At 39.9% G+C, this 20,941-nt stretch overlaps 1 protein-coding gene across 1 annotated transcript in view; it reads left to right on the top strand.

Moving 5' to 3' along the window:
- LOC146821707 (uncharacterized) overlaps positions 1-20,941 on the top strand; it is an 857,433-nt gene that overhangs the window by 562,201 nt on the left and 274,291 nt on the right. Inside the window, exons 20-22 of the mRNA XM_085612743.1 lie at positions 6,186-6,302; positions 10,826-10,846; positions 12,235-12,347. Of these exons, the coding sequence (XP_085468869.1) occupies positions 6,186-6,302; positions 10,826-10,846; positions 12,235-12,347 (251 nt within the window). The remainder of the gene's footprint in view (positions 1-6,185; positions 6,303-10,825; positions 10,847-12,234; positions 12,348-20,941) is intronic.

Consider the following 20,941-nt stretch of genomic DNA (forward strand, 5'->3'; position numbering starts at 1 on the left):
CCTCTCACCATTTAGGTCTGGCTATAGGCAACTTTAGTTGTGTGGAATCATCCATGTCATCAATCCTTTAAAAAAAAATAGAACAAGAAGAGTATATATAGAGAGCTGACATAGGGCCAGCCCTAATCGGCTATTGCCTTACTTGTGTATTTTATCCTTTGCAATTGCTTGCATGAGGTGTGTGTGTGAAAGCCATGCATGTTGAGAATGGTACCATTGTCCCAACTGTGTTGCCATTATGTTTAAGTCTGAAGGAGTTGTTTTGTTATACTGCAGATGGGGCCTGACCCATAGCTTTAAATTGAGAGCCACTATAGAGTGTTAACCACTTATCTCATTTACTCTTTGGCATGTTTTACTCTGCAGTCATGATAATACCTTAATGAATTTACAGCTTAAACCCAAGGGTTATGTCCTACCATGATGTCATACAAACAGTGCTAATAATTATTGGACCATCCTTGCATCACATGATCTGTTCATTTCTCCCACGAGGAGATTAACATATTTAAAGAGCAAAACAGCATCAGCCTGCACCCAGTCTGTGTCTTTCCTAGCCTTACCTCTTCCAGGGACAACTCTCCATGCTTGCACCTCCTCCTTCCCCACCTCTACCTTCCTGTATCTCTCCTGGCCTGCTCCTCTCCCGGCCTTCTCCAAGCCCATACCCTCCTTGCCTGTACTACACCCTGGATGCACCTCACTCTGCCCTCACCACTACTTACCCAACTCACCATTCCTCGGACAGGAACAGACAACATCGTCACCCTAAAATTCACATTCTCTCTGGTAAAATGTAAATTTCATAAACATGACAACTTCCAGACATACATACTAAGTGGACTCCATATTGAACCGAGTCACTCCAGTAGGAAAACTTCCATCATTAACATGCATTTATCTCATCACTCCTTTCATAGAACCATACATATTCAACTGCAATTATATGGAGTGCCAGCTCTCACCCTAGAAAAGTCAAAAGACTTTAATTGTGTAGAAGGCAAGTATGTAAGAATGGGCATATACATGTCTCAGGAAGCAGATATAAAAGTGCCTTGAATGGAGATGAGACTGTACTCTAGTACAACAGAAGTTGTGGCTTTAAAAGTGAAATTAAAAGCATGATTGACCGAGAAAGAGAGAATTCTATTTCAGCATTGTGTTTGAAAAAGATAATGCAATTGGAAAGAACATGGCCAAGGTTAGCCTAAATGAAGATCATAGATTGTTTGCGAACTATGATTTGGATTCTATGTTAGAAGATTGGAATACAAGTGGCGAGGGGGTGCATACTCAAACAAATGTACATTGGAAAAAACATCTTTTGATCTTTCTTTTAGAAATTATTTAGATTTTAACAGTAAAACGTGCCCTAAAGCACTTTTGCATAAATATAAACTCCAAGCATAGTCTTCTATTTACATGTTTAAGTGTTTCTGTCCAACTATAAGATATTGTTGTTTCTTATGAGGTACAACATGGTATGCAGGGTGCGAGTGTGCAAAATGTTATGTCAACCACAAAGGTACTGTTCCTAAAGAAAGGAAAGGTTAAAGAAAGAGGGAGATGAACTATATCGCAAAATGATAGGTCAATGAGCATGAGAGGGGAATTCTACAGATTATGTGTTGCCCTCACACACCACTACGGATGTCATTCTTCATCATTGGGAATTGATTCTTGTCGGGCCAGCGCTACAATGCCCTACAGGCTCCACGAAGGGTGACTTTGGTGGAGATTGATTTTTATTTTGCCGTATGATGACATGGTGTATGTGTGAGGGTGTAATGGGTGTGTAGTGTGGTCAAAGGTCGGAAAAATAAAGAATAAAACTGTTAGGAGATACCAAAAAACAGTTTTTAATGTGGAGGTTATCCTGACAGGATTAAAAGAACAACAAAAAAATGGTAAAAGCTACTGGTGGGGCGTAATGTATCCTAGTACATATGAGTACAAAGAAATGTGATTAGGTCAACATGTTTTGCCCTTTTTTGGTCCCTAACGGATCCACAGCACTTAGTCAGGACCAGAATAAAGGTGGGTGATAAGCCTACCCCACACCTATAATGTGTTGTAGGTATTCAGCAGTAGTAAAAATACCTAGAGTGAAAGTAGATAAGTTCTGATCGTCCACCTTGTGTGACAAACAACAGTATCCCCATTGGTCAATGCAGAGGTCAGTGCACTGCTGCTGAATATTACCAGTGCATGTAAAGCCAGCGACCTACCCTCCTCCGCGCCAGCAGCAGTGCACTGACCTCCAGGGTTTTCTTGGTGCCCCAGTGCTTTTGGATTCTGGTAAAAGTCCAAATATAATAACATTTTCATTTTTGTTAGCAAAGTAGGAAAAAGTGATGTGCAAGAAAGCCTGTTTTATTTCTACAAATGGCATCATTTGCTGTGCTAAGATCACCACCATCCCAGCTTCCAGGAACAAGCAGAAGTCTAAAAAAGAAAAGCATTTTTTGCCACAGTTTTTGCATCTAGCTGGTGGTCGATTTTCCTGTTTTTGTGGTATTAAACTAATTGCAGTTTATGGTGGAAACAGATGTGAAACAAATGAACCCTTCTGAAAACTGGAAAAAATTAAAATTCAGCAATTGGTCATTTGTGTAGATTGCTTACAGTTTTGCCATAGAAACTAACCATTGAAATAAAAACATAATGAAAATAAGGAGAAAGAAATTGCAAATCATAACAAACTTTTCGCATGCAAGTTCTTTTGCCCAAAAGTCCGATTTGCAAAAGTAACATATTGTTATGTCTATCAGACCCTTCTGTTCGCATGGATATAAAATGTGTTTTGGTTATCCAAAGCACAATACTCAGAGTCTACAACTGAACTTCAGCATACAATGATTTTTCAGTGTGTACCGACCATGCTGAAATTCCCCAGTAAAATCAAACAAATGGAAAATAGATATGAAAACAATCAGTGCATTTGTACACTTGTGAATTTGGGATTACCCCTACTATCATGTGATTCAGATATAATGTTGCAAAATGTGTTCTTTCTTTCACACTTTCTTATATTTGGAAGCCAAAAATGGAAGGAAACAAATAAATGTTATTATTCTGTGTTTCCACACTTCTTCTGATAAAAGTGGTTCCCCACTTGTGTGGCAGGGCCTAGGGCTCATAATAAGAAAGGCACTAAAGCAGGACATGGAAACATCATATTTTTGGCATGAAAAATTACCAACTTTGGCAATGTGGGTAGCTGCTGAATTTGGGCCTGGCTTGGCAGCCACTCAGATAAAACGACTAAACACAGGCAAATCTGAAAACTAGACACTCATAGGAGTCCAGGGTGCAGAGACTTCAATGGATTTTGCTTCCTTTTTATACCCAGAATGTCCTCCAAAACTAAAACTTTGGCTAAAATCACACACTTTCTTCATATTTCTGTGAGCAAAAGTTCTGGACTCTGTGTGGTTTCACAAAATTCATACTACCTAGTGTTTCAACACGTTTCCCAGTAAAAACAGTACCCCATTTGAGTGGCGCATGGCCCATCCACCAATGTGAGTAGTGCATAGAGTATAATACACACATTTTGATGAAGTATGAAGGTGGCAAGCCTGTTAGCAGGCAAGCAGGTCACAAATGCGAGAATGACCAATGTGAGTTATGGGGGATACAGTTTTCTGTGGGACACTCATACCTTGATCATTTGCCTCTTACCTACATGAAATCCCTATGAAAACTAGCATAGGTTACCTTTAGACTATCTCTTCATGTCTCTGTCTCACTTAAAGTGTTGACCGCTAGCGTTCACATGCCAGATGATCATTTACTAATACCTCCTTAGAGCAGGTTGCTTAGTCTCAGAAAGACTTGTCTTTCATGCGCCTTCAGCATACTCACTGCTCTAAGTTCAACTTCTTCCACTGGATGTAAGTACATTAGAGGTGTCTGAGAATGTGTTTGCTCAAAGGGGGAAGCATACTGGGGCACAAAGCATAATGGGAATAGTTGTTTTTTTGGAGTTGCTGGGCGCCTTGTCCAGGACGAAGCCGAAATTCAATCCAGTGAGGTGGAACTGAAGGATCAGATACTTTTTCCAGTGGATCCCACTGAGACTCTCAAATGTGAAAAGTCTGTTCCGGTGCCCACACAATCACAGGAGTATACTTCTAAGGCCACCATGACCTACGAGGAGGCACTTATAGACTCTCTGGGTGCCAGGCAGAGGCCAGTAGCAAAGTCCAGTCCAGGTCCATTTGCTACTGGTCAGCAAGGTACTTCAGGAAAAAGGCCTATTGCAGCTTGTTTTGTTCATGTAGTCACAAAGGAGGTCAGCCAACTGACCCTTGGAGATCACTTTTTGATCTTAGTACAAGTCAGTGCTTGTCCAGTCTTTCAGGGCTTCTCTTTAGTCACAGACAGTAAATGAAATCAGTAATTTTGCAAGGGACAGAAAACACCTTGCCACATCCACAATATTGACTCTGCTCAGGGAGCAGTTTTCACACCGCTTCCACACCTCATTCAGACCAAAAACATGTTGGACAGTGGATGGAAAAATAAAGCAAATTAGCATCCAATAGCTTCAGGCAGGGTAAAGCTAACTTTTTAAAAGCTACATTTTTTATATATTTAATACAAATCTGTAAATGTAAAAATACATTTTTAATTGTCTGTAGCTGTTAACTGGGTCAAATGTTATCCATTAAAGTAAATAATCAATATTTTGACTTTTCCTAAGTGCTAGAATTAGCCTGACCAGTGTCAATCGTATTTTAGGCCTATTCACTTAGTCTAAACTTAAAATGACGTTGTCACTGGTCTGGATGTAGTTGGCACACAGAAAAAGTTCTAATGTCATACATGTTCCACTCTTAAATATTATGCACTCTGCCTAGTGGACAGCAAGGTGTGCTTAGTGGTGACTTATTTAAAAGTAAAAATCGGGTGTTCCTACCTGCCATAAGGGTGATCTTGGCAGGTCTGTGCAGCAGGGTTCAAGCTGTTGCTGTCAGGATACACCGATTAGGCCTGAAACCATGTTGTCATTGCCATTGTAGTGGGGGTCACAATTGGTGCACAGGGGACACGTTTAACTTACAGGCCCTCGGTACATTTTCTAATCTATATACTAGGGACTCATAGGCAAGTTGAGAAGGACAATTAGGGATACAAGAATTTAGCCATATTTAAAGGGGAAGCATAGGCTTTTCCTTCGATTTAGCAGGGATAAATTGTATACAATTCTAAGTCCAACAGACGTAGGGTCCAAAATGAGATGAAAGATCTGGGTTGTCCCACTCCATGATGCTCCCAGTCCCTATCCCCTTTTTAAATATATTTATTTATTTAATGTCTTACAAGGGCACAGCAGCTGCAAAGAACTACCATGTCTCTTGCTTCTTTTTTTATGCACTGGCACACACTTTGTTTTCACTTTCATTTTTACTTTTAAATTACTATTCTAACATGGACATGTTAGATCAGCAAATCAAAAATTAGAAAACAGTGGCTGTGCATCATGTTGCATGTAGAAGCATGCATGTTATCATGACACAAACTTGTGAAACATATGGCTTGCAAGCTCATAGACAGCTATCTTGGGATAGGTGTTTTCTGTAGAAAACCCCTTACAAGATTTCCAGCCACGCAAGCATATGTGAATGGCAATAAAAGAAGTGTTTGCAAAGGCAATAGCTCAGCCTTTACAGCCAAAACCTATTGACTTTGCCAATGCTCATTCTGGTTTTGTCAAGTATTTTGTGAACAAAATTTTGTGAACTTCCTCACCTTTGCCTGTGCACTGTGTCTCTCTCAATATTCCATACTTATACTAGATCTGAGTTCATATTTCCTTCTTTATCATCTCTTTTGAGGTTTTAGTTTAATTTAATTAATTTCATTTAATTTATTAAGTGTTAATGCATCCTTTCAGCATGTTCCGAATTGCTTATTGTTCTAGATTTATCAAGTATTTAGATTCTAAAGCACTTCTAAAAGTGCGATAAAGTCAAGATTATGCAGTCACTGGAGAGCCTGCAGTTTCCTGTAGCTGTGACTTTATGTTGATAACATGGAGGCAACTCAACAGCAAGGTTTACTATTTGTTCTTGTGTAAAGTTGCTCAGTTCTATTGAGTTGTGCATCAGCAAAGACTATACTGCTACTATAATGAAGCACTTTTTACATTGCCTTTCCGTTTTCATTTGGACTTTCAGATATTGATGAATGTAGTGAAACCCTGGCATGCAAAAATGCCAAATACGAATGCAAAAACACGTTTGGATCATTCAAATGTTCGTGCAGATACACAACTGACAAGAATGATGGCTGTGGTAAGCTAAAGATTGTTTTGTATCCCATTCCTTACAATCATTATCCTGATAAACTATACGAAATGGCACCAAAGGTACCCTGGTATTTTTCTAAGTACGCATGCTAATGTATTCTTCTTTGTAACAGTATATAGTAGCTGGGCAATGCACATTATCAGTGTACTGAAACCATTTGCAGCAATTCTGATAACAAGAACAACCGCATATATATAGATAACCTACTGGCGATGGCTAGTAGGTAGTTAGGATCTAGTTTCCATAGAAAGAGCGTTTTTTCATTTGCGTATAACGTTGGTGTAGTTTGACTAATCTTCGCAAAAGTTTCAAAACTAGTTTGAAGCTCACTTCAGCTGCTGTCTTCACAATTTCAGGGTGATCCGTCAAATGGGGGCCTAGAAAAATGGGGGGTCCCAAAATCCTTTTTCTCCATGTTAATTTCAATAGGAAACGTTAGACACAACTACAGCCCGAACTGCTGACCACCAAATTTGGCAGAAAGGTAGCTCTTGGTTCAGAAAGCAACTTTTTAGTTAAATGGTGTAGACACACTGAATAGTTGCTGAGACATTCCTAGTTGTATATATAGGGACTTGGTGGGTCTGCGACCCCTCTTGATCTTGTGCTTGTATCTGATTGGCTGCCAACACTTCAAACCAGGAAGTGTTGGCAGCCATCTTGTCACTCGGTTGAACTGAGTCACAAAAAAAAGATTTAAAAAAAAAGAAAAGGGGGCTGGGTAGAAACATCTAACCCCCAGGCCTCTTGGGGTGTCCCACGGGGACCCAATGGTGCTAAAAGCTTTTAAAAAAAAGAAAGTTTAGTTGCAGTTGTGCTGGATCCACGACTCCCTCAAAAAAAGGTGTGGTCTCCCGCACTTCGTTTACTATAGGCAGTACATTGCGGGGTGCGAGTTATTGTAGCGCTGCTGAATTTCACTGGTTTTATACAAGTGAAATCTGACCCTCACTATAACGTACCTGTAACCTTTGTTTTTTTGTGTGAATTTCTGAGTTTTTTAATGCTAATTCCTAACTATAACATCCCTGTAACCTTTGGTTTTTTAAGTGAATATATATATATATATATATATCCTTCACCACTTCTGGTTGCCACTGTTTTACCAGAAAGACTACACGGCAAATCGAAGGTAGGATTCCAATCGTTTTATTTTGTTGGAAAGGCTGCTATGCGTTTCGGCAGGATCCCCTGCCTTGCTCAATATATATATTCACTGGAACAAAACACAAAGGTTAAAGGGACGTTACAGTTAAGTTCAGATTTCACTCGTACAAGACCATAGAAATCTAGCCATTATAGTTACCTGAGCTAACTATAATTTATCCTCCCTTAATGCACTGCTTATGATCTTACATATTACATCACTCAGGACATGGTCATGACATCATTGATGACATCATCCACAAAACCACTCACACACCCACTCATACCACTAAATAACCTCTTGTATGTCTGCTCACACACCCACACAACCGGTTCCATTCACAGATCTGTATTAACACTCATATACCCACTCATCCATTGAGCCACTCACACACTCAACACACTCACACACACACTCACTCATATAGCCACTTGCACAACCACTCCTCACCCACACAGCTACTCATAAAACCAGTCACCTACCCATACAGCCACTCACATAGCCACACACTCACCCATACAACTATTCACACACATGAGAAAAAAAACAAATCAAGGTATTTTAAAACTGTCTAAGACACCCGTTTAATGTACCCAAGGGGGTCAAGGTACGCCTACGATGAATGCTCTCAAACAACATAAAACCTTCCATCTGGACCCACTCTGCATCATATAAACGCAGCTGCAAAATTTTTAGCATCTTGCAGGCAACAAATTAGAGCACTCCTCCTGCCATGTGGGTTCACATAGGCCTGCATTGGAGACGTGGTCCTCTGCGTCCCTATATATTCAAAATTGGATTTTCTTTAAAAAAACTACTGAATGAATTTACACAAATCACAAATAGGTTGCTTTCTGGACCAACAGCTACCTTTCTGCAAAATGTGGTGCAATTCCATTCAGCAGTTCGGGCTGTAGCCATTCCTATGAAAATTAACCGGGAGAAAATATGTTTTGGGACCCCCATTTTTTCTCAGCCCCCGCTTGACGGATCACCCTAAAACTTTCAAGACAGCAGCTGAATTGAGCATTGAAGTAGTTTCGAACATTTTGCGAGGATTTGCAAATAACACCAAAGTTATTGGAGAACAAAAAATGCTCTTCCTATGGAAACTACATCCTAACTATAAACCCTTAGTTTTTCAGTGACTTTCTAAGTTTGATTTAATTCTATTTCCTAACTTTAATGTCCCTGTAACTTTTATTTTTTAGTGAATTTCTTTGTTTTTTAATGCTATGTTCTAACGATAAGATCCCTGTTACCTTTGGTTGTATGAGTGTGTGGTGGGTGTGTGAGTGGGTGTGTTAGTGTATGTGTGGGTTGGTGAATGGGTATGTGAGTGGTTCTCTGGGTCTGTAAGTGAGTGTGTGAATGACTGTATGGGTGTGCAAATGAGTATGCTAGCAGTTTTCAGGGTCTCTGAATGGGTGTGTGACTGGCTGTATGAGATGGTGTGTGAGTGTGTAAGTGTATGTAGGTGTTTGTGCTGGGTGTGTGTGTTGGTGTGTATGTGGTTATGTGGGTCTGTGAGTTGGTGTGGCAATAGTTGCATGATTGTGTATGTGGGTGTGTGAGTGGGTTAGTGAATGCATGTGTGGGTCTGTAAGTAGGTGTATGAGTAGGTCTCTGGGTCTGCAAGTGGGTGTGTGAGTGGCTGTATGAGTGTGTAAATGGGTGTATGAATGGTTTTCTCAGTCTCTGAGTGGGTGTGTGAGTGACTATATGGGCATGTGAGTGGGTGCATGAGTAGTTGTGTGAGCATATATGTGGGTGTGGGAGTGTGTGAGTGGATGTGTGAGCACCTTTGTAGTTCTGTGAGTGTGTGGTTCACTGGGTCTCTATGTGAATGCATCAGTGACTATATGGGTGTGTGAGTGGCTGCATGGATGTGTGCCTAGGTGTATGAGTAGCTGTGTGGGTCTGGGAGTGGATATATCAGTGACTATGAGTGTGTGAGAGGATGTGTGAATGGCTGTATGGATGTGTGACTGGGTGAGTGAGTGTCTGTATGGGTGTGTGAGTGATTTTCTGGGTCTCTGAGTGGTTGTGTGAGTGTGAGTGGCTGTATGGCTATGTGAGTGGGTGTGTGAGTAGCTATGTGGGTGTGTAAGTAGGCATAAGAGTGTGTGATAGGTTGGTGTATGAGTGGATGTGTAAGTGGCTGTGTGGATCTCTGGGTGATGTATGAGTGGCTGTATAGATATTTGGGTATGTCAATGGTTTTGCTGTATGGGTATGTGAGCGGGTGTGTAAGTGTCTGTGTGGGTCTATGAGTGGATATGTAGGTGGCTGTATGAGGGTGTATGTGGCTATGAGTTGGTGTGTGACTGTCTGTGTGGTTCTGTGAGTGGTTCTCTGAGTCTTTGAGTGGATGTGTGAGTGACTGGAGGCTGTATGGATGTGTGAGTGGGTGTGCGACTGTCTATATTGGTGTATGACAGGTTTTCTGGATCTGTGAGTGGGTGTGTGAGTGGCTGTAGGGGTGTGTTAGTAATTGTGTGGGGGTATAAGTAGATCTGTGAGGAAGTTTGTGAGTGCCTGTCTGGGTGTGTGAGTGGTTGTCCAGGTCTCTGATTGGGCATGTGAGTGATGATATGGGTGTGAGAATGACTGCATTGGTGTGTGAGTGGGTGAATTGGTATGTGATTGAGTGTATGAGTGGGCCTGTGAGTGGTATATGTGTTTTTTAATTGGGGTCCACTGCAGATTCACATGGGGCGGCACTGTGCACCCTGGTGGATCTGCTGATCCTTGCACACCAAAAGTGAAATGTTTTTGGACAAATTCTTGTCCGTTAGGGGTCCCTCATAGACCCCTCCTTAAGTCCCACGGGGTCAAGATATCTCTATCCTGACCCCTTATATCTAATTTATACTTTATTCCCTCCTCTGGAACCATGTCCCGATTCACAAAATGGTGGCAGCAACTTTTCAATTGATTGGCGACTCTAGATATACATAAATATTTTATCTTTAATGTCTCCAAAACTACAGAACAGATTTACACTAAATTACAAAAACATTCTTTCTGGACCAAGATCCAGCTTTCTTCCAAATTTGGTGTAATTCCATTCAGCGGTTCCGGCTGTAGACGTGTCTAAAATTCCTATAGGAAATTGCATGGGGAAAACGCATTTTGGGACCCCCCTTGTTCATGGCCCCCTCTTGACAAATCACCCCAAAACCTTCCAGACAATAGCTGAAGTGAGTGGCAAACAAGTTTTGAAAAGTTTGTTAAGATCAGCCAAACATCGGCAAAGTAATAAGCAAATATATATATAATACATTCATTAATTTTTTATTTATTTTTTTGTCCAGGAGGCGATATTATTTCCTAATAAAATGTGTCTTTTATTTTTCAGGCGAGTCAATCAACACACCTGGTAAAGTAAAATTTTAATTGAACACAATTCAAAAATGGAATCGCTAAACCAACTTTGATATTGTACCTTTTTAACTTTTAAGATTAATTAATATCTAAGTACTTCAAATTATGTACAATTTATGGGCCAGATGTACAAATCACTTTTGTGGTCACAAATGGTTAGATTCATAGAATAGGGCAGTTTTGACTGCAAAACTGCTTTTTGGCATGTACAAAGCTTAAATAGCGATTAAGCAACTTGTTACCAAATCCCAATTTAAATTTGCGATTTGGTATTCAGTATTAGGAGGGGGCGTGTTTATCGCGTCCCTTTCTAATACCGAATCAGAGTGGTATGCATGAATGTTTTGCGACTAAAATGTAGTTGCAAAACATTTGCATTTTACCACCATTTGAAAAATGGTGGTAACCCATTCGCAAGGGTCCCTTTCCCCTTTGAGAATGGTTGGGGAAACTTTTTTTAATAGCAGGCAGTGGTCCCATGGACCACTGCCTACTCTTAAAATTTGAAAAGAACACTTTTCATTTATTTTTTTGAAACACATCCATTTTTCCTTTAAGTAAAATGGGTTGCATTTAAAAATATTTGTTTTATTTAAAAGTAATCACATACATGATGGTCTTCTGACCCCAGCAGGCCACCATCCCTTTGATGGCTGCGATTCCTAATGGGTTGCAAATTGCGACCTACCTCATTAATATTCATAAGGTAGTTCAATTTGCGACCCACTATGAATTGCTATTGAAAACTTTCAAGTTTTCTTGCATTATGAATTACAATTTCCTAATTGCGATTCACTAAGAATGGCCATATGTAATCAAAACAATGTAATTAATAAATGATTTTTATGCATACAAGTCAGCTTACCATGGCTGGTCTAGGAGGTTATACAAATCAATTTAGGCCTGCAGTTTGTGAATATCACTAACTGATAAGTGTACTCAAAATTGTATGCTACTACAAAATTTCAGCTCGTGAATAGCACTTTGTAGTAAGTTTTGTGGTACTACTAAGTGCATTTTGTGAATCGGGCCCTATGTGATTGAAGGTAGACTGTTGGGTCTCCGTACGTGTGGAATCGTATGGTAAATAAGACTAATGATTAGCTAGAAAAAAAAATGGACTGGGAGTGTGTACATTAATCACAACACTGGGCACCATATAGTTGCAAGGCTTTGCCATAAACATTGTATTATCAATATTGGGCGTCTATTGCATAGCCACTGTATTGTAGCTGAGGCTTATATTTAAAATAAATAAAAAACCTTATTGCATATATTTGACTGTCACGTTTTCTCTGCATTCATTTCCAGCAGTCAATCAGACAGGCTTCTTCCCCTATGTTGTTGCACACATTTTCATTTGTTATTCCTTCACTTCTCTAGGATGGAATATATTTAATTGCACTTTGCTTTGGAACGCCTTAAATGGATCACCAGACCTGTCTAATCCGAACAGCGCAGCTTTCCAACAAAACTCCAAACAATATACAGATATAGTAGGTACCTTACATGTTTTGCATGCAGTATTTGAGGTGACATATTTACATTGGTTTGTTACCTTTACTGTAGGGGCCGCTTTCTCTGTGTGGGGTGAGTGCAGGACTGGGGCTAGGAATATTAGTAAGTGGTTTTGCTCACAGCAAGGTAGGAATCAAGTAGCCATTTGTGCTGCAAATCCCATGCAATCGTCCTTCTCTGTCCCCATTGCTCAAGAGCGGACAGTGAAGTGGTAGCCATGCTAAGCTTGCTGTATGCCTTAAATAATAAAATATAGAATTGATGTCAATATTTTATTGTTCTTGACTACATTTATTTTCAGTACCATAACTGTAATATTTTTTCATCATAAATCCCCTTCTCTAAAGTACACTTTCTGCAGCCTTGATTTTCATCAAACTGATTTCTGTATAGTCTTGCAATGCATGTGCAATGTAATTTTCTGTCAAAGCTATGTTATGATATGCGCTTTTTCTATAGCAATATGTTTGCCATGCCACAGCCTGTTTTTGCTATTGGATGTCTCAGTATGCATATTGATGTCTGCTACTGAAAGGCTGGCAGCAAATTTCCAACAAACCCATGTGTGCTGGATCATATGTGATTCTGTGATGGTTTGCATGCCAATGTCTTCCTACCCCCGTGTCCGATATGAATGCTCTCTGTCATGTTGTTTGTATTCCTGCACCCAGTTTTCTTCTATTCTGAAAACTCTGCCTGAGGACGCTACAGGAACTGGCCCTTTCTGACCGAAGCTTTATGATGAACTATCAACCTCAAAAATATTGTGATAGTAAAATATTGTGGTAAAAATATTGAGCACCAAAATAAACACTTTACGTACCTATAATGTAAGACACATAAAGATCATGCTAAAAAATATTGTGGTCCAAAATATCATCATTACATTGGGAAGCATATAAAGTAAATTTTAAAGTTAACTGTATTTACATTATTTTTTTTAGTTAATATAGTTGCAAATGTTTATATCATAAATGCCAATAGACACATTTGTGTTTGATAGCGCTTTTTATCAATGAATGCTTTTTATATTGATAATGTCTATATCCTGTGACTTTAACTGTTTACATTAGGTGTGTCCATCAATTACAGTCTCCTCATCATATTTGCATCTTAGGTTCTTTGTACAGGCAGATTAGCACTCTAGTAGACTAAACCGCTTGAGTAAGTTTGAGTTCTAGATACATTTTCCTTTTAAGTTTCCATTTTGTGAATCTGTGCTGATTTTATTCCACAAATGTTTGCTCATATTGTGTGCACTTGCCTTGTTGCATATTACATGTAATAATGTAAAAATAATATAGAGTCAAAATAGTTATTGTAACAATTATTCTTTAAAAAAAAATATATAAATTAAATTTGACTAGTAAAATATAAATCACAAAAACATTAGACAGATAGAAATAATTGTTAAATATTATATCATTATTAAAGATAAAACATCCCATTAATATAGAATTATTAATCAATTTAAATACAATATTAAAATCTAGTTTATATGTATTTAACCAATCTAAAAAACATAATATACCAGAATGAATATTTTTAGATTACTAAAACACATAATAATACACAAAATACCGGTATTGAAAAAATAAATAAAAATAAATAAAAATGCATATCTATATATATATTCACTTAAAAAACCATAGGTTTCACACGTTATAGTTAGGTGGGCATTTCACTCGTAAAAAACCAGTGAGATTCCCCCGTTATAGTTAGTTCAGATAACTATAACTCGCGCGACCGCCACTCTATCACAAGGATGATGTCATGAGTGATGCCACTGACCATGTCATGAGTGATGCAATATGTGACGTCATGAGCAGTGGATTGCGGGCGCGCGAGTTATAGTTATCTGAACTAACTATAACGGGGGAATCTCACTGGTTTTTTACAAGTGAAATGCCCACCTAACTATAACGTGTGAAACCTATTGTTTTTTAAGTGAATTTGCAAGGTTTTTGAAATGCTAATTCCTAACTATAACGTGTGTGAAACCTATGGTTTTTTAAGTGAATTTGTACGTTTTTTTTAAATGCTAAGTTATGTATGTATTATTATATATATTTTTTTAAGGTTTTTCACCGTGCACGCACCCCGCGATTTAAAAAAAAAAAATGTTTTTTTTACCCTTCGGGGTCCTTTAGGGACCCCCTGTCAAAGGCTAGGGGGTCAGGAACTCTCTACCCTGTCCCCTTTTCACGTTCGCCACCTCTCTTTTTCAGTGTCGCACCCAAAACAAACAAAATGGCGGCCGACACTTCCTGATTTCGAACGTTGACTGACATGTAACCACCAATCAGAATTACGCTCGCGCACGTAAGGGTGCGCGCACGGTGCGCGGCTATAGATATTTATGTACTTTTAACTGCAATTTTCTCAGGAACTACTGAACAGATTGACTCCATATATGCAAAAGGCACATGCCTGACCTTAGGACTACCTCTCTGCCAAATTTCAAGTAATTCTGTTCAGCCGTTCGGGCTGTACCTTCGACTAAAGGTCCTATGGGAAAATGCATGGAGAAAACGCGTTTTGGGACCCCCCTTTTTTCTCGGCCCCCGCTTGACGAATCACCCGAGACTTTCAGGGTAGGAGCTGAGCGGAGTGCCCCATTAGTTTTGAAAATTTCGCGAGGATTCATCAACCGGCGCCAAAGTTATTCAAAATAGAATTTTGAGATTTCCTATGGAAACTCGGTCCTAACTATAACTATCTACTGGCGACCGCCAGTGTGTGTGTGTGTGTGTGTGTGTGTGTATATATATATATTCACTTAAAAAACCATAGGTTTCACACATGTTATAGTTAGGTGGATAATTCACTCGTAAAAAAACAATGAAATTCCCCGTTATAGTTAGTTCAGATAACTATAACTTGCGCGCCCGCAATCCACTGCTCATGACGTCACATATTACATCACTCATGACATGGTCAGTGGCATCACTCATGACATCACTGATGACATCATCCTTGTGATAGAGTGGCGGTCGCGCGAGTTATAGTTGTCTGAACTAACTATAGCGGGGGAATTTCATTGGTTTTTTACGAGTGAAATATCCACCTAACTATAACATGTGTGAAACCTATGGTTTTTTAAGTGAATTTGCAAGGTTTTTTAAATGCTAATTCCTAACTATAACGTGTGTGAAACCTATGGTTTTTTCAGTGAATTTGTACGGTTTTTTAAATGCTAATTTATTTATGTATTATTTTTTTAATATATTTATTTTACAATAAACTACGTATTAAATATTTACACCTGACCTGCAAAAGGCACTTCCTTGACCTTATGGCTACCTGTCTGCCAAATTTCAAGTAATTCTGTTCAGCCGTTCGGGCTGTAGCTGCGTCTAAAGGTCCTATGGAAAAATGCATTGGGAAAACGCGTTTTGGGACCACCCTTTTTTCTCGGCCCCTGCTTGACGAATCACCCCGAGACTTTCAGGGTAGGAGCTGAACGGAGCGCCCCATTAGTTTTGAAAATTTCGCGAGGATTCGTCAACCGGCGCCAAAGTTATTCAAAATAGAATTTTGAGATTTCCTATGGAAACACGGTCCTAACTATAACTATCTACTGGCGACCGCCAGTAGATAATATATATATGTATATATATATATATATATATATATATATATATATATATATATATATATATATATATCTCAGGAAACTGATCCAGCCCCGCCACTTGCAAACACAGGCGGGGAAAGTCTGGCAAGGACCTCTTGAATGCGCTCAAAGAATCAGGAATCAACAGGGATTCAGTGCAAATGCAGGCTAATTCGGCATAAATAACTCCAGCATGTTCATCGGACATAGCTTGATCACAATATATATATATATATTCACTGAAAAAACCATAGGTTTCACACATGTTATAGTTAGCTGGACATTTTACTCATAAAAAACCAATGAAATTCCCCCGTTATAGTTAGTGCAGGCAACTATAACTCACGCAACCGCAATCCTCTGCTGATGCTAATACTGTATTTAGACACTTATTTGCCCATGTCTTCTTCCATTAAATTTTAGCTATACATATATTACAAATATTTTTTTTTCATAAAGACACATATGTCATCAGCAGAGGATTGCGGTTGCGTGAGTTATAGTTGCCTGCACTAAATGTAACGGGGGAATTTCATTGGTTTTTTATGAGTAAAATGTCCAGCTAACTATAACATGTGTGAAACCTATGGTTTTTTCAGTGAATTTACAAGGTTTTTTAAATGCTAATTCCTAACTATAACGTGTGTGAAACCTATGTTTTTTTCAGTGAATTTGTACGGTTTTTTAAATGCTAAGTTACTTTACGCCATTTGTGGCGTGCGCGCCCACTTAACGCAGTTCGTTCCGTGCGCGCACGGTGCGCGCACAGTGAGCACGCGGTGCGCTTCGTGCACCGCGCGCCCACTTTACGCAGTTAGTGCCGTGCACGCACGGTGGGCACGCGGTGCGTGCCCACGTTACGCTGGATGGGCCATTTACGCACGATGCGCTTCGCGCACCGTCCGCACATGGAGGACATATTATGCGCTACGTTGTGAAAGGTAATCTTTAACATGTTTCCTTAATTATTATGCCATGCCCAAGAGGTGCCCTGCGGGCACCTTTTGTACACGGGGAGGGGATAGTGTGGATACTATTTTTTTTTTTTAATTAATTGTTACCGTATGCGTACGGTAAGCGTAATCGGCGTTTTTCCCCCAAAAAAATTGAATTTTTTGCCTTGGGGGTTCTTTTGTGACACCTTAATCAAGGCTAGGTGGTTAGGAGCTGTCTAAACAGCCCCTTTACATGTTTTTAGCCTTTGTTTTTCCTCCCCCCCTCAGAGTGCGAGAGAGAAAATGGCGGCCGCCGCTTCCTGGTTTCGACCGATTCGAATGTTTACTAAGATCTAACAGCCAATCAGAATCGCGCTCGCGCACGGCACCGTACGCGTACGGTAAGCTTACCGTAAACGCATGGTAAGCGCACCGTAAGCTGCCACAGATATATATATTGATTTAAATGCTATTTTCTCAGGAACTACTGAACAGATTTACACCAGACCTACAAAAGGCACTTCCTTGACCTGTAGACTACCTCTCTGCCAAATTTCAAGTAACTCTGTTCAGCCGGGCTGTAGCTGTGTCTAAAGGTCCTATGGAAAAATGCATGGGAAAAACGCGTTTTGGGACCCCCCTTTTTTCTCAGCCCCCGCTTGACGAATCCCCCCGAGACTTTCAGGGTAGGAGCGGAGCGTAGCGCCCCATTAGTTTTGAGAATTTTGTGAGGATTCGTCGACCGGCGCCAAAGTTATTCCAAATAGAATGTTGCGGTTTTCCTATGGAAACAGGGTCCTAACTATAACTACCTACTGGCGACCGCCAGTAGGTAATTTATATATATATATATATATATATATATATATATATATATATATATATATATATATTCACTGAAAAAACCATAGGTTTCAGGGGTGTTATAGTTAGCTGGACTTTCCACTTGTACAAAACCATTGAAATTCCCCCGTTATAGTTAGTTCAGCTAACTATAACTCGTGCGCCCGCAATGCACTGCTGATGACGTCACATATTACATCACTCATGACATGGTCAGTGACATCACCCATGACATCACTGATGACATCTCAAATGACATCACTGATGACATCACTAATGACATCATCAAGTGAATGTGTGTTTTTCTGAAAATTAAATATGTTTTACATATGTATATCTCAAGGTCGATGGAAGAATAAATGGGTATATAAGTGTCTAAATGAATGATTTGTTTTTGAAAAATTGATTGTGTAACTGACTGATTAAGTGTATCATAGTGAATACATGGCTTAGTGAGTAATGTTTAAATATGTAAATATCTGTATCAGTCTCTCACTTTGTGTATAAGTGGCTGCATGGGTTGGTGAGTAGCTACATGGGTATCTATATAGGTTATTAGTTGGTTTTTTGAGTATCAGTCTGAGTGTCTGCATGGTTCGGTGGGGGGTATTACGTAGTGCATAGGTGCATGAATGAGTGACTCAATAGTGTCTTTATGAGTAACTACATATGTTTTAAACTAGTATATGTGACTATTGGTGTATATAAGTGAGTATATGTGAGAGTGAGAGATTGAAAGAGTTCCTGTATGAATAAGTATGTGTTTCTATAAGTGATTGTTTAAAAGACTAAGTATGTGTAAGTTTCCGTAGAAGTAAGTGTGGTGGTGTGTGTATAACTGTATATGCAAGTAAATGTATGTTTGATTCTTTATTAGCATGAGTGACTATGTGTGTGAGTAACTCTATGGATGAGTGGCATTGTGTAACAGGATGTATAGGTGTATGAGTACATATGATGAGTGAGTACATGTATGAGTGAATGTATAGGACTGTTGGTGAATGAGTGGATGTGTATGTGGATCTTAGAATTACTGAAGAGGTTGTTGTAACTGGTATTGGTATGTCCATTGTTTTGAACATTTTAGTCTCTATTTTTGAATGAGTGTATCAAAGGTTATATTAGGGTGAGAGGAGGTCTGCCACTCTATCACAAGGATGATGTCATCAGTGATGTCCTCAGTGAAGTCATTTGAGATGTCATCAGTGATGTCATGAGTGATGTCACTGACCATGTCATGAGTGATGTAATATGTGACGTCATCAGCAGTGCATTGCGGGCGCGCGAGTTATAGTTAGCTGAACTAACTATAACGGGGAAAGTTCAATGGTTTTGTACAAGTGGAAAGTCCAGCTAACTATAACACCCCTGAAACCTATGGTTTTTTCAGTGAATTTCTGAGGTTTTTTAAATGCTAATTCCTAACTATAACTTGCCTGAAACCTATGGTTTTTTCTGTGAATTTCAAAGGTTTTTTAAATGCTAATTTCTAACTATGCCTACAGAGATAGGACATGTGAAGAAAGAAGAAAAAATGCACAGAAAGGAAAAAAAGAAGTGCAGAAAGAAGCAACAAAAGTCCTCAAAGACGAAGGAAAGTGCAGGAAGAAGGATAACGTGCAGAAAGAACAAAAAGAAGAGCAGAAAGAAGCCTTGTTGCAAAATCATCCTGTACCCTCAACTTTTTCAGACGGATACTGGTGGTAACTGAGTCTGACTAACCAGTCCTAGAGCCAGTGCTATGTTAAAAGACACTTAGAATACAGTTAAAACACCTACATACACTAGCGAACATTATGTGTTGGGGTCCCCCTGTGATTAGCATGACCTCCTCTGTAAGCCCCTAGTATATAATAGGGCACGGGGTTAAAACTACCTCTTAAAACAGGCCACAGGGCGTTTTTGCACACGTTAACTCAGGCCCCGTCCCCTCCCTTCACCACTGTGTAAACACTCCCTGTGTCCGTTTTTAGTTGGGAGATTAAGTTCATTTGAATCCTGAGCGTCCCTAGGGTCCAACTAGCCCACTAGGTACCTCCAGTAAGCGCCAGAGAGCTGCGTTGCAGAGAGGTGTAAAAAGGGGCTTGGCCTCAGAACACCTGTCTGCAGCGCAGCTCCCTGGCGCATACTGGAGATGCCTGTTGGGCTAGTTGGCCCTCAGGGACCCTCAGTATTGAAGAGGAATTAATTCCCCAACTTACAACTCGCCAGGGGGCGCGTTTGCAGAGTGCTGCAAGGAGGGGCCGTGGCCTCCGGCACGATGCCAGTCTTTTATTTATTTTAATTTTTTAAGAAGGGGGCTGTGTGGTTCCCCTTCTTATTCTAATTTATTGGCCCTGATGACCCCATCCCCCAGGGCCTGTCTCCTAATTATATTTTTTTGACCCCAATCCCCAGGGCCGGCCACCGTTTTTTATTATTTTTAAAAAAAATATATTTATAGACACACCTAGGACATGCTGGACAAACCGTACGTACCTATCACCATGACGATTTGCGTGATATTCATTAAAAGGCGACTATGCATACAATGAATCCACGTGGAATGTATTTACACCACTAGTGAAGCTCTGACATGTCTGATGCCCTACCGTGCCTAATCCCGGTAGACACCCTTGTCGTTTATTTATACAAACATGGGTAGCTATTGACGGGCACATTTAATACACATGCACACCAAGCCATTCAAAGGGGATTCGACAAAAATTCGATCAAAACTATGCAAGAAACCCCCCTCACGGTTAATAAAACACACATCCACTGCCGGATGTGTAATACTTTTTATTTTACTCTCTGGAAAGGGGACGAACATCACTTGAGAGTCACAGCGCGCTCCTGGCAGAGCCCAATGCTGTGTTACACCCACCATTGCCTGCTGAGTGCCACACACCTCTGTGTTGTATTCCACTAGCTAGTGCATATGCTATGACACTCTCTAGCCCATGTGCACTGTAACACCACCCCGTGAATATGTCATGCCACACTTGTCTTCGCACGGGTTATATTGCCCCATCTAACGTGCCTTCCTCGATGCCTATGTTATAACGCACAGCGCTATGCCATACATATTACAATCTGGAATCCATATCTTTGTCACAGTGCATATGCAACGTTACACTCCCCAGCACATATTTTATATTGGAACTTTAGAGACTAGTTAGGTTAAAAGGCGACTATG

Source organism: Triturus cristatus, chromosome 6, assembly GCF_964204655.1.
Source record: "Triturus cristatus chromosome 6, aTriCri1.1, whole genome shotgun sequence".
NCBI classification, from domain to species: domain Eukaryota; kingdom Metazoa; phylum Chordata; class Amphibia; order Caudata; family Salamandridae; genus Triturus; species Triturus cristatus.